The sequence below is a fragment of the Toxorhynchites rutilus genome, chromosome 1 (assembly GCF_029784135.1).
Source record: "Toxorhynchites rutilus septentrionalis strain SRP chromosome 1, ASM2978413v1, whole genome shotgun sequence".
Classification (NCBI taxonomy): Eukaryota; Metazoa; Arthropoda; class Insecta; order Diptera; family Culicidae; genus Toxorhynchites; species Toxorhynchites rutilus.
The window spans coordinates 204,309,326-204,321,932 of NC_073744.1; the positions used below are offsets into that span (position 1 = coordinate 204,309,326).

At 39.8% G+C, this 12,607-nt stretch overlaps 2 protein-coding genes across 2 annotated transcripts in view; one reads left to right on the top strand and one right to left on the bottom strand.

The window, feature by feature from the left end:
- LOC129762922 (alpha-(1,3)-fucosyltransferase C-like) overlaps positions 1-10,807 on the top strand; it is a 30,030-nt gene extending 19,223 nt beyond the window's left edge. The window contains exon 2 of the mRNA XM_055761537.1: positions 10,369-10,807. Coding sequence (XP_055617512.1) covers positions 10,369-10,807 — 439 coding nt within the window. The remainder of the gene's footprint in view (positions 1-10,368) is intronic.
- Positions 10,802-12,209, bottom strand: LOC129762923 (glyoxalase domain-containing protein 4-like). Its single transcript, XM_055761538.1, has 3 exons — positions 11,942-12,209; positions 11,639-11,688; positions 10,802-11,580 (listed from the first exon to the last, which is right to left on the bottom strand). The coding sequence occupies exons 1-3, from the start codon at positions 12,029-12,031 to the stop codon at positions 10,863-10,865; spliced, it is 858 nt and encodes a 285-aa protein (XP_055617513.1). The 5' UTR covers positions 12,032-12,209; the 3' UTR covers positions 10,802-10,862.
- Positions 12,210-12,607: the final 398 nt, after the last annotated feature.

Genomic DNA, 12,607 nt, shown 5'->3' on the forward strand with positions numbered 1-12,607 from the left:
AATGTTTTCTATCCATATAACACTGCAACCAAATACATTTGGTTTTGTTATTTTTCAATCAATCGCAATTAACAGGAAAGCTTCTGAATATTTTTTCCCCCATCAGTGGAAATTTTCGTATCCAATATTGGATGCATAACATGAAAAACGGAAAATGTTTCACATCGCGAAAATCAAGTCATTTTCGAGCGATTATTTGCTTTCTACTCATATAATGCTGCGACCAAATACATTTCGTTTTGGATTTTTTTAATCAAGTGCGATCAACGTAAGACCCCGTCTTTCGGCAATTTATTAGAGGTGCAATGAATCTTTAGGAATTCCCGCTCTACGCGCACTGGCAAACAATGTTTACTCAACAATTTCTCAAACGAGAAATGGGTGTTGTGAGAAAGGATTAGCGAACGCGAAAACGACAAACGGGAGAAAGATACGTTTGGAGGTTGAAGGAAATTGGCAGAAAACTTCTTCATTCTATCATTCAAATAATGTGATTCATATCACATTGTTTTGCCAGAAAGAGATTATTAATGTTCAAAGGAGGAATCGAGTCCTCCGAGGAAATTACCCAGCGCAAATTAGAGTCGACTATCGATTGCGGCATTCGTACACAAATAATTTTATAATGCAGTTTCACCAAAGTGATTTCTTCGGATATATTCACTACATCATGTCATGTATTTCATATTCTTCATTAAGAAATCCATATCCATGGCACCTATCGGTAACGAATTATTATCGAAACCACGATTTTCGCTAAATGCTCCTTTCAGTTCGGCCTGTAAAAAACTTTTCTGTACTCTAATCCATCAAATTTGGAGCCCTGAAAAGGGCCGTTGATTATATGCTAAGCTAATATAGCACGCTCTCCTCGGATACGATGGGCCAGCTGGATGTCCTTGGGCATGATGTGACGCGTTTTGCATGGATAGCACACAAATTGGTATCTTCGAATAAGCCTCCTGCAGCGTCATAACCGCGGAACCTTGGAAGCGCAAGTCGGTTTTGAAGTCCTGAGCAATTCCACGATCCAAATGCTGCAAAGGTAGATGGCGGATCAGCAATTCGGTCGACTTCTGATAGCGATGAATTTCACGCAAAGTTCCCGGTCGATAGCGATGTGGCTTCTCCACCTATCCTGCTACTGGTGCGCTTATCCGAGCTGACTTCGTGTGCCTTACCACCGAATGACTAACGAGCTGTCTGCGAAAGACTAACGAGCTCGAGTCCTCACGGTGCGAGAGTAGAGTAAGAAATGAACGAAAGCAAAGGAAGCGTCATTTTATAAACCATAAAAGTATAGAATCTAAATCCCACCCTTATTATATTCGTGAGTATACAGTAAGCTTATATAATAAAGAGGGTGGGGTTTACATTCGATTCTTTTATGTTTTATAAAATGACACTTCCCTTGCTTTCGTTCATTTCTTACTCTACTCTCGCACCGTGAGGACTCGTTTCATCGGGACTAAGCAGACAGCTCGTTAGTCCTTCGGTGGTAAGGCACCACGAAAGCAGCTCGGATAAGCGCACCAGCCGCAGGAAGCATGAAGAAGCCACATCGCTATCGACCGGGAACTTTGCGTGGAATTCATCGCTATCGGAAGTCGACCGAATTGCTGATCCGCAAGCTACCTTTGCAGCTTTTGGATCGTGGAATTGCTCAGGACTTCAAAACCGACTTGCGCTTCCAAAGTTCCGCGGTTATGACGCTGCAGGAGGCTAATTCGAAGATACAAATTTGTGTGCTATCCACGTAAAACGCGTCACATCATGCCCAAGGACATTCAGCTGGCCCGTCGAATCCAAGGAGAGGGTGCTATATTAGCTTAGCATATAATCAACGGCCCTTTTTAGGGCTCCAAATTTGATGGATTAGAGTTCAGAAAAGTTTTTTGCAGGCCAAACCGAACGAGAATTTTCGTTTGGATGCCATACAGCATCGAGAAAATTCCGGAAAGATCTAATCGTTGCTGAAAAATAATCTGCCAGTTCCCTGGGAATTGAAGAATACATCCATGCGAAAGAGTTTATTTTAATGTTTTCAAATTATATGGCGAACACAGCGACCAAATACATTTGATTTCGTAATTTTTCAATCAAGTGTAATTAGCTGGAAAGCTTCTGAAGATTATTCTTTCCCATCAGTAGGATATTTTCGTATCCAATAATGGATTCATAACATGAAAAACGGAAAATGTTTCGTATCGCCAAAATTATATAATTTTCAATCGATTATTGCTCAGTCGCCGAAATTTTCATACTCAGAGAGTTCATTCTCCTCTAGTTTGCCTTCCAAATTGCCATCGTAAACCACACCTTCTCTCGATTCAATCACGCACGAAAAGCATACTGAAATGATATTCTGGTGGTGAAACCCATTCATTTTTCGTGAGGCGTCGTGCACAAATTACGTAACGTGATAAGGGGGGAGGGGTTAGATGTTGCGTTACTTTCTGTTTATTAGAGATAGGAAATTGCGTTACGAAAGGGGGGGGGAGGTTCAAAATTCGGATTTTTGCGTTACGTAATTTGTGCACGACGCCTGAGGACATCGACAAGACAACATCGTTACTGAACGAGCTGAACTGCGATCGATGCCTCGTATTCATTACCTGGCTTGACCTGACCTGAAATGCAATCAGTTTGTTTTAACTGTGAGGGAGCGCAGAAAAGCCGATCGATCAGAAGGAGAAGAGAAGGTGACCAAGAGAGTATCAGCATCGAAATACGGTTCCTTGGGAAGACATAGAAGCAGCCGCCACACACACACACATACACGTGCGCAACTCTTTTCGTTTGCTGGTTATCGAGAGGAAACCTGGAAAGAAATGATCGTTGCTGAAAAATAATCTGCCAGTTCCCCTTGGAATTGCAAATTACATTCAAGCGAGTTTATTTTAATGTTTTCTATCCATATAATACTGCGACCACATACATTTGGTTTTGTGATTTATTTGTCAATCAAGTGCAGTTAACAGGAAAGCTTCTGAAGATTATTCTTCAGAACAAGGTTTTTTGTATCCAATATTGGATGCATAAAACCTTGAGTCTTCAAAGTAACACTCTCGTTTTTGAAGTCACCCAAATATTTATTTATTCATTCATTCAGGATGGATTTAGATTCAACTTCAAACAAATGATCTCTAAATCAACGATAGTCCTACGTCACCCTTGCGGTTATACCATAGATATAACCCACTTCCTGTTTTTTTCAAAAACACGAGTACTAAGTTTTCTAAATTGGAACCATTCCATAAAACAAGGCGCTTTTCAGGGCCATTAAACCTTCCAAAAAAGAGTTTAGGAAATACAGTTCAATGCTTTCTAAAACATTATCCAAAATAATAATTAAACACAAATTGATTTTTTCATAATTTGTTTGCCAGGAGCTGATGAGTATGTGAATTTGGCAGTTGTTCTGAGCTTATTGATAGTTGGGGACTTTCCTGATCATTCAATTTTCACCAATTCTTAAATCGTTTCCAGATTGAAAGTACAGTAATTTACAATTAGTTCGACATTTAGCTAATTGGACGGACATGTAATGCGACTTATTTAGTTGGACATTTTTGTAAACATAGAGATCCAAATTATGACCCCACATTGAAAGTCGACACTGTACCACTGTCATCGCAAATGTTCAATTACTGGTTAAAATCGCCTCCAATGCGACACTGAGTGGCGCTTCGGTACGTCGCATTGAATGTAATTTACTGTACAACATGTCACAAAGCTGGATGGGAAGAAATTTTCCAACTGTGAAAGCTGTGGCGAGTGGCAACAAATCGCAAAACAGGAAGGTTTAGCCGAACAAGATGGGGATATCGAGTGATAACAAAACAATAAACTCGTTAGATTGAAGATAATTTTGTGATCCTGAAAAGGACCCTTTTTAGCCTGCATGTGAATCCAACGAGCGAACAAATCGTAATGAATGTATTTTTTGCCATCGCTGCCTTTTAACGCTCATTCGTTCGTCTCGTTGGACTCGCCCCTCTGGCTGAGTCTGCCGATTTGTCTCTATCCTGTGAGTGTGTACCGCTAGAGTATAAAACACGCGGACCCCAAAAAAATATCTTATTTTCTTTCAAACCGTAAACCCGTGTGGTTGTACGGCATCGGCATCGTGGACGTAACAAAGGAGGACAAGTTAAGGGAAAGGCAAAGTCCCACTCGAACCGTGCAGATGTGCCGTTCCCCGTAGGTGTATCCGCCAATTGCTCAGCAAGGGTAGCTAGGCCGAACGGATTCTTGCCGGAGCACCAGTATACCTAACAGCGATTATAGAGTTTCGGCCGTCGGAGTGCTCGAGTTGGCTTGCAAAGCTGCTCACGACAATCAGAAAACCCGCATCCAGAACAGAGCAGCTTCGGTTCGGCGCTCATCAAGGCAAAAATTAGTTTCAGTGAGTGGCAAAGTGTTCTCCGGCACGTCGCATTAAATGTAATTTACTGAACAATATGTCACAAGCTGGATGGGAAGAAATTTTCCAACTGTGAAAGCTGTGGCGAGTGGCAAACGCAATAGCTAAACAGGAAGGTTTAACCGAACAAGAAGGGAATATCGAGTGATAACAAAAACACAACACCAAAGGTTCTTTTCAGAACCATCAACATATTCATAAAGAGTAAACAGTAAACTAATCCATTTTTCAGGTAGATAGGTAGGTATTCACGTAGGAGAAGAAAATAAAACAATATATTTAAAATATATATTTAACAAAAGCTGTCCCCTTTGTATAGTCCTACGTCACTCCGTTTATGTCCCCGACATTACCCACCCGTCTTTTATCTCACTATAAAACATGGAGTTCAACCGAATTTCACTGGTTTTCATTCCACTAGAACAATGTTCATCAGTTTCACTGGTTATGACACTTTTAAACGGCAGGAATCGCAAGCACATAAAGGTCAAAGCACGGAGCGCAAAAACACACGTCCACTCCAGTACGCTACTCAACCCGACGACAACAAATTACATACATTACATTACAATTACAATATACTTAATGAATAATTTATAGCTATATTTATGAAAATCAATTATAAGAGGTATCATGTCTTCAGTATTAATAATAAATTACGAACTGAAACGCAGCAAACATACAGTGACTCAAATCCGTAATCGTACTCCACCATGCAGATCTCTTTTCCCTTCTTTTAAAAGTCAAAAACAAGCTTTCGGAACATTCTATTTAGATAAAATTATAGTGTCATATGAGAGTTAAAAGGTTTGCTATCTGTTTTCAGAATAGTGGTTTTTATTTCTCTGAAAATGGCGAATGTATGTGCTAATGTAAGAAAATTGACTCAAACTCATAATCGTACGCTGGTTGTAAACTCTACTCGATTTCGAATGCGTTGGCCAATTTCCGAATTCCATCGTTAGTATTGTATCCCTTGTTCATTGCAACTATCTTTAGCTGTCTTTAGCCTTATCTACGAGCTTTTGGTGTATCCAGAAGGTATATTTATCAATTTTTCCATTATGTGGTTTTAAAAATCATTATTTTTTGAAATTTAATGGTTTCTAAATTTCCTACATAGATAATTTCCTTAGTTTTTTACTGGGATTGATGTCGGAAGATTGTGGAGGAATATTAATAACTTTTAAGTAATTGTAATGTAACCATGTGCGAACTTCATATGTCTTGAGCTCTAGGTCATTGTCTTGGCAAAACATGAATCCTCGATTCCATCTCATTTTGTTCACACTTTGCTACGTACTACACCTTTAGGATGTTCAAGTAAACATTCGGATCCATTACACCATCGATAAAAACTAAATTGAGCAAACAAAAAGTTTGTAATGTGCCTAGGAAGGGCAGCTTGAATGCCCGAGCACAGAGGGACAAACCGTTTCTCAGCAAAAAAAGATCAGTAACTCCAATTTGACTATTCCAAACAGCATGAAACACATCAATGTCTTACTGGTAAGATGTTATTTCCACAGATAGGTCCTAATTTGATATTTTCGACTCTGATTGTTATCGTTTCGTATGAAGGATGCTAACGATGAATTAAACGTAAAAAAATCCAAAAGAAATGTTTAAACATGGTGGTGGTGGAGGGATGATGTGAGGGTGCATGTATGAGGAATTTGGTTTTCATCGATGGTATATTGGGTCAGAATGTTTACTCGATCATCCTGAAGGAAAACATGAAGCAAAGTGTCAACAAAATGGGATAGAATTGAGGATTCAAATTTTGCCAAGACAATGACCCAGAGCTCAAGACATATGAATTCGCACATGGTTACATTACAATTACTCAAAAGCTATTGATGTTCCTGCACATTCTTCCGACATCTATCACAGTAAAAACTAAGGAAGTTATCTGTGTAGGAAATTTAGAAACCATTAAATTAAACCATTAAATTAACGATTTGAAAAACCACATAATGAAAAAATTGATAAATATACCTTCTGAATACACCAAAAAACTCGTAGATAAGACTAAAGACAGCTAAAGATAGTTGCAATGAACAAGGGATACAATACTAATGATGGAATTCGGAAATTGGCCAACGCATTCGAAATCGAGTAGAGATTTCAACCAGCGTACGATTATGAGTTTCTTACATTAGCACATACATTCGCCATTTTTAAAGGAATAAAAACCATTATTCTGAAAACAGATAGCAAACCTTTTAACTCTCATATAACACTATAATGTTATCTAAATAGAATGTTCCGAATACTTGTTTTCGACTTTCAAAAGAAGGGAAAAGAGATCTGCATGGTGAAGTACGATTACGGATTTGAGTCACTGTATATGACAAAACTGTAATTCTCGAATACAATGATCTTTCAGTCAATGACTTTTTCAATAATTTCTTCGTCATTGTCACATCAATTACATTACTGTACTTATTGTACGTTCTCATCATTCTATTAAGTGGACCATTCATAGCATATAAAGTTCGAAATGAAGTTGGTTTAAACAAATTCCGTGCTCGCAAGGCTCGTGATGGTGCATAAAAGTTTAGATTTTCAAGTAAGTTTTCAGAGCTAATCCTGTGTGAAACTAAGTCAATTAAACATGAAATTGTGGCATTTTCTCTGCGTTTCTCAAGTGTTTCAATATTTATTAACATACAACGAGCTTCATATGGGGGAAGGGGAGATGTTGTCCAGCCTAGCTTTCTCAGGGCAAATAATAAAAATTGTTTTTGTACTGATTCTATTCGATTGGAGTGCAGTTCTTGATAGGGTGCCCATACAACACTGCAATATTCTAAAATAGATCTTACAAAACTTACATACAATGTTTTTATTGTGTATGGATCACTGAAATTGTAACTGAATCTTTTTATGAAACCGAGCATACTATTTGCTTTATTGATCATTGTATTGTAATGTTTGCCAAAAGTAAGTTTCGAATCAAGAATTATACCTAAATCTCTAATTTTGACGCCTCTCTCTACAGTTTCAAATCCTAGAGAACATCTGCAGTCATAAGTTTCATGTTTTCGAGTATACGATATAATATTACTTTTTTTCACATTAATATCTAAAAGACTTTTCACGCACCATTCGAAGAAAACATCTACTTCTTATTGCGATATGCGATATGTGAAATCCGATCGGGTTCTGTAACATGGGTTGATATGTAGTCCATGCATTGTAGCATTTTTTCGTGATGTTTCGTTTCTCATGAACGGTGAATTTCGACATCTGTAGCGAAACTACTAATTCATGTGCATCAAAGATCCATCTTTTCTTTTAATTAATCAGCAGTAGCAGCATGAACTTTCCAGTCAACTCAAAAGAAGCATATTAGAAAAATTACCAGACATCAATGAAGAACAACATCATTGAAATAGAAAGAAATAGAAATAGAAGAAATAGATATCCAGAGATACGGCCCATTTACTCATGGAAGAATTTGTTGTTCGTTTCAATGTTCAGAAATCCTTGAGAGTTCTCGAAAAAAAAACCAAACAGTGTTGTCATCAAGAGCAAAAGCTGAATTGAACCCGCACTTAAGTCGTGATTTTTAATACTACAAAAACTCCAACATTCTTTGTGTTATTATGTGTCTTTATCCTGACGGATTTAATGGCCCTCTATTACCGATTGGAATGAATTGATGGATCCTAGTTCATGTGCGTTACCTTCAGAATATACATTTCAGGAAAGAGGTTCAGTCATATGAAAAAATATGAATGTTTGACCGAGCAGCACTCTCAGGCAGTTCAGACTTTTTATTGATGAATACTGAATACTCAGGGCGGTCGTGAAGTTCAAAAAATCGTGTAAATACAAAAAATATCTCATTAAATTTTTACTATTAACATGAATGTTTTACTTTAAAAAATACTTAACGTGTCCACGTGGACATTATCAAAACCCCCTCCCCCCTCACCGTGGACATTTTCGTAACCCCTACCCCCCCTAAAGTTGTCCATGTGGTATGTGAACAGCCCCATAGCTAGTGTGAAAAAACAGTATTTTATGTCAAGTGGGTGGAATTATGCTCTGGCTGATATAAGAGAGCTTCACCGTATAATCGAGTCTGTATATAATCGAGTCCAACCTGTACTCTGAAGTTGGAGTCGACTCATTGCCTAGTTTCCACGGCCTTATAAAGAGTTAGAAGCTCTATAATAGAATGAATCGATTGATTTTATCAATGGCATTAATCTAAAGTGACCAGATGGTCAGAGGTCTAACGCGGGACACAAAAAAAAGTTATGTATATACGTTATGTGAACATAAACCATAATTTAGCGAATCTAATCTGATCGGTATTATTTATTTCTAAGTATCGGCACCCAGTTGTGATTTTTTGGTGGTTTAGATTTTGTTTACGCCTGAAAACCACACGCTCATTCAGAGCATTTACGCCTGGCAAGCAAGATTCAAGTTCTACATTTTTCTTCAAACTACCGAATGGAATGCTCGAAAATTCCAATTCATTTTTCATCGATTTTAGTCTTAACGTATGCATTCAAAAAATGGACTAATTTCGGACGGTGATGAAATATAATTTTATGGAACAAATTTTCCTTGAATCTTACGTTTATTAAGCCTACAACATAAATGATTCAAGGCTGTTGATTCGCAGCAGAAGCACTGTCAAGCAACTTAATAATTTTTTCATACTGCAAGCTCCACCCTACAGCGAAAAAGTTGGACATCCTGAGGCACTTTGTGTCCACCACATATAGCCGATCTGGTATTTACAACATCATCTCCCTGCCGCTCCTTAAGCCGGTGCATCGAAGCAACCGGCCAAACGGCGAAGGAGAATCTGTCCAAAATGGACATTTTAATGCTGAAGCGCCAAACGAGACCGGCCGTATCTGAGCAGCATGCAATCACCCAGAAGGAGTAGCATAAGGTGCTGGTGAAAAACTTCTTTCCTTGTTCATAATGAAAGATGAGACGTACTTGATGCTAGAATTCAACGAATGGCAGGGGACCGGGTATTTTACGTCCTCCAGGTAACGATGACGTCGAATATATCATCCACATCAAGTTCTCGAAGAAGGTTCTTCTCTGATAGACGTGAAGGGAATGGTCAAACCGCTCTTCTTTCGAGTCATATGATGTGCTTGCCGGAAGTGGCGAAGGTGATTTGGTCTTTATGCCGAACCTTGGATCAGCCCATTATGCCAAAAGATCACTGGAGGATGGATCGTCTGGAGATAAACATTGTCGTGAAGACGGCCAACCTTCCCAACATTCCCCAGCTGCGACCGATAGAAAACTTTTGGGCGAATGGCTAAAATGGAGAGACAGTCGACCACCAAAGCCACGAAAAGGTAAAAGAACACGTCGACTTACATCTTTTTATCGGCCATGGTTGAGGTTCCGGCCAACTTCCGTAAGATCACCCAGCGCTTCATCTAAGATACTTCATCAAACAACCCTGCCTCTTCCTGTCGAGTATACACTAGTTCTTTCGGCTTATTTAAAAGGTTAAGCCCTGACCGCTAGTTAGGGGACCAAAGATGAACTTTTCGTCTGACTCACGTTGGTCCCTGCGGATGAATAGGGGACTTTTATAAAAATCATTTTCTAATTTTGTTACTGTCGCTTCCAGTCGACACTCTCTAAACAAAAAGCCCACTGTCGGTGTGATGAAACCATCTCAACGTATTAATCTTTCGATGCATTAGAAGCGCTCTTGAGCACTCTGCCAAATAAAAGTTTTTTTTTTTTGAGGTCATCCGTTTAAGAAAATCAATATGATCAAATTGTGATATTGAAATATATTGATATCGCGGGACATTTTCGTTTCTTTTGCCAAACGCGGGACGGTTCGCGGGACGCAATCTAACGCGGGACATTTTGTTGAAATGCGGGACGTTTGGTCAGTTTACATTAATCGTGATTTTTTATATTCCATTCATCCCCAGATGCCCCCGTGACTCGCCCCGTTGCGCCAAAATGCTCACCGATGAATATCGGTACTACTTCGCCTTCGAAAACTCTCTCTGTAAGGATTACGTCACCGAGAAGATGTACTACGCTATGCAGAGCTTCATCATCCCGGTGGTATTTGGCGGAGCGGATTATACCAAATTCGTACCTCCGAAATCGTACATCGATGCGCAACAGTTCGCCACCGTCCAGGATCTGGTCGAGTATTTAGTGTTCCTCGCCGAGAATCCTGAACACTACATCAAGTACTTTTGGTGGAAGGATCATTATCGGATCGCAGACACCCAGCCGTTTTGCGAACTCTGCCAGAAGCTGCACGACATCGGTACAAAAGAAAAAATGCAGTATTATAAAGACATCAAAGCCTGGTGGTTCGATGAGGCATGCTGGATGGATGCTAAAATAAAGTTTTAAACAATCACAAGTGCTTTTATTTGCCTTTCGTTTAAGTAACACAAATTTCGGAACACTATTGTTCCTGGAATGGATCCTTCTTGATATACTTGTTCAGCTCACCATCGCTTGCCAGATCCACCTGGGAAAGCTCGGTGAAACCTTCCTCGTCGACGAAGCAAATCTCATGACCATCCGGATCGGCCAAAATAATCACACGGACAGTGGCTTTCCCGGGAGTATCCAGTGAGATCAACGGCGTAAGAATGGTATTGTTGGTACTCTTGATGGTTTCATCTATCTTCGGTTGCACTTCGAGCGGGACAGCAAAAGCAATTCTACCGTATGCCTTGGCCCGATCCAAAGGATCGGCAATCTTGTTTAATTCCAGAACAAATCCGCCCTCTTTGTAGGTCAACTGGACTGACCTCTCGTCAGCTCCCAAACGCTTCATTTGAAGCGCATTTTGCCAGTATTTGACGGAACGCTCCAAATCGGTAATATTCAAAGTGACTTTCTTTACGGGATCTTCGTTTTCCCCGTGCTTCTCGTTGATAACGAAAACTTTGTACCCATCGGGGGACGTCAGCACATACCGGTCACCATCACGTTCCATGGGATAGTTGCTCTTGGAGGCGCGTTCAACCACATCCGCCGATTTGATTGTCATTCCGCCGAAATCATTTCCCAGAGTGTATTCCTTCACGCCGTAATTGTACGTCAGCTCGATCACAAAATGCGTCGATTCCGGTCCATATCCAATCATTGTTTTGCTCCATCGGTTGTCGTAAGGGCTAGAAGGATTGCAAAGCTAATTATGCGCGCAATACACCAAACGGAATCGAGTCAGACCCATTGCAGGCGGCATCACAACCTTGGGTAAATTCCTCGTGCCTTAGAACCTAAAACAGTACACAAAGCTCATGAATCACGTTTATCATGCCTCAAGCGACCTTGAACGAGATGAATTTCATTATCGCCACAACAAACGAGTGTGTTGGTTGTTGTAAGTGATAAATCGTTACCGCATAAGATTACAACAGGTGTTTGATGAAATTACACTAATTGTTACAGCTTGACCCTCGTTATTGCTGCTGCATCTCTGAGCGAAATCGTTCACAGTGTCGGTTCGTAATGGGGCCACCGGAAACTTACCTTCATTCCGAGGATTTCCCGGAAAAAGTGCGCATTTTTGGCACGATTTCCGATTTTGAAAACATAATGGAGAGCTCGAGCCGAAATCATTGCGTAGACGAGCAACTGTTGACCGTTCTCCCAGTTGGTTAATGTTTATATACGATAGTAGCTGAAGTGCTTTTCACAAGTGTGTAAATAATAAGAATAATTACACGGAGAAGATGAGATATCAAACCTTCCAATAGGAATGCCGACATGCAAACTAACGGAATCGAGTGCAGTGATTGTGTGGGATTCCCAATAATAGAGCTCATAGTTGCCAGATGTCAAGATGAGTAATTATTGACAGAATACCTTATTTTCAAGCTCATGGAAAATTCCGGGACTACAAATTATTTGAAGCTCAATTGTTAATAGTTTTCTAGATGAAAATTTTCTTTACGTTTTAACAAACTGTATGTTCACAGCAGCGCCAATGTTATCTTCTATTCTATGCTCTATGACACAGATGTTTGCAGCAAGGCGCGTAGAAGTATATCCTAAGGTGGGCCAACTTGCTAAAACCACTCTTCAGCCGTCTTGGAAGTCTACCGTGTTTTGTTTGTAAACAAAACACATTACGCTTGTGCCCAAGCTCGCCCGTGATCAGTCTGTCTCTTTCACGCTTCAAGAAAATAATTCCCC

What these genes read in the sequence shown, in the direction of transcription:
- LOC129762923 (XM_055761538.1), bottom strand. Translation starts at nt 12,031, where the DNA reads ATGATTTCGGCTCGAGCTCTCCATTATGTTTTCAAAATCGGAAATCGT. An exon ending in GGGAAATCCTCGGAATGAAG is followed by an intron (nt 11,689 to 11,941) that starts GTAAGTTTCCGG and finishes GTACTGTTTTAG; the next exon opens with GTTCTAAGGCACGAGGAATT. An exon ending in TGTGATGCCGCCTGCAATGG is followed by an intron (nt 11,581 to 11,638) that starts GTCTGACTCGAT and finishes CAATCCTTCTAG; the next exon opens with CCCTTACGACAACCGATGGA.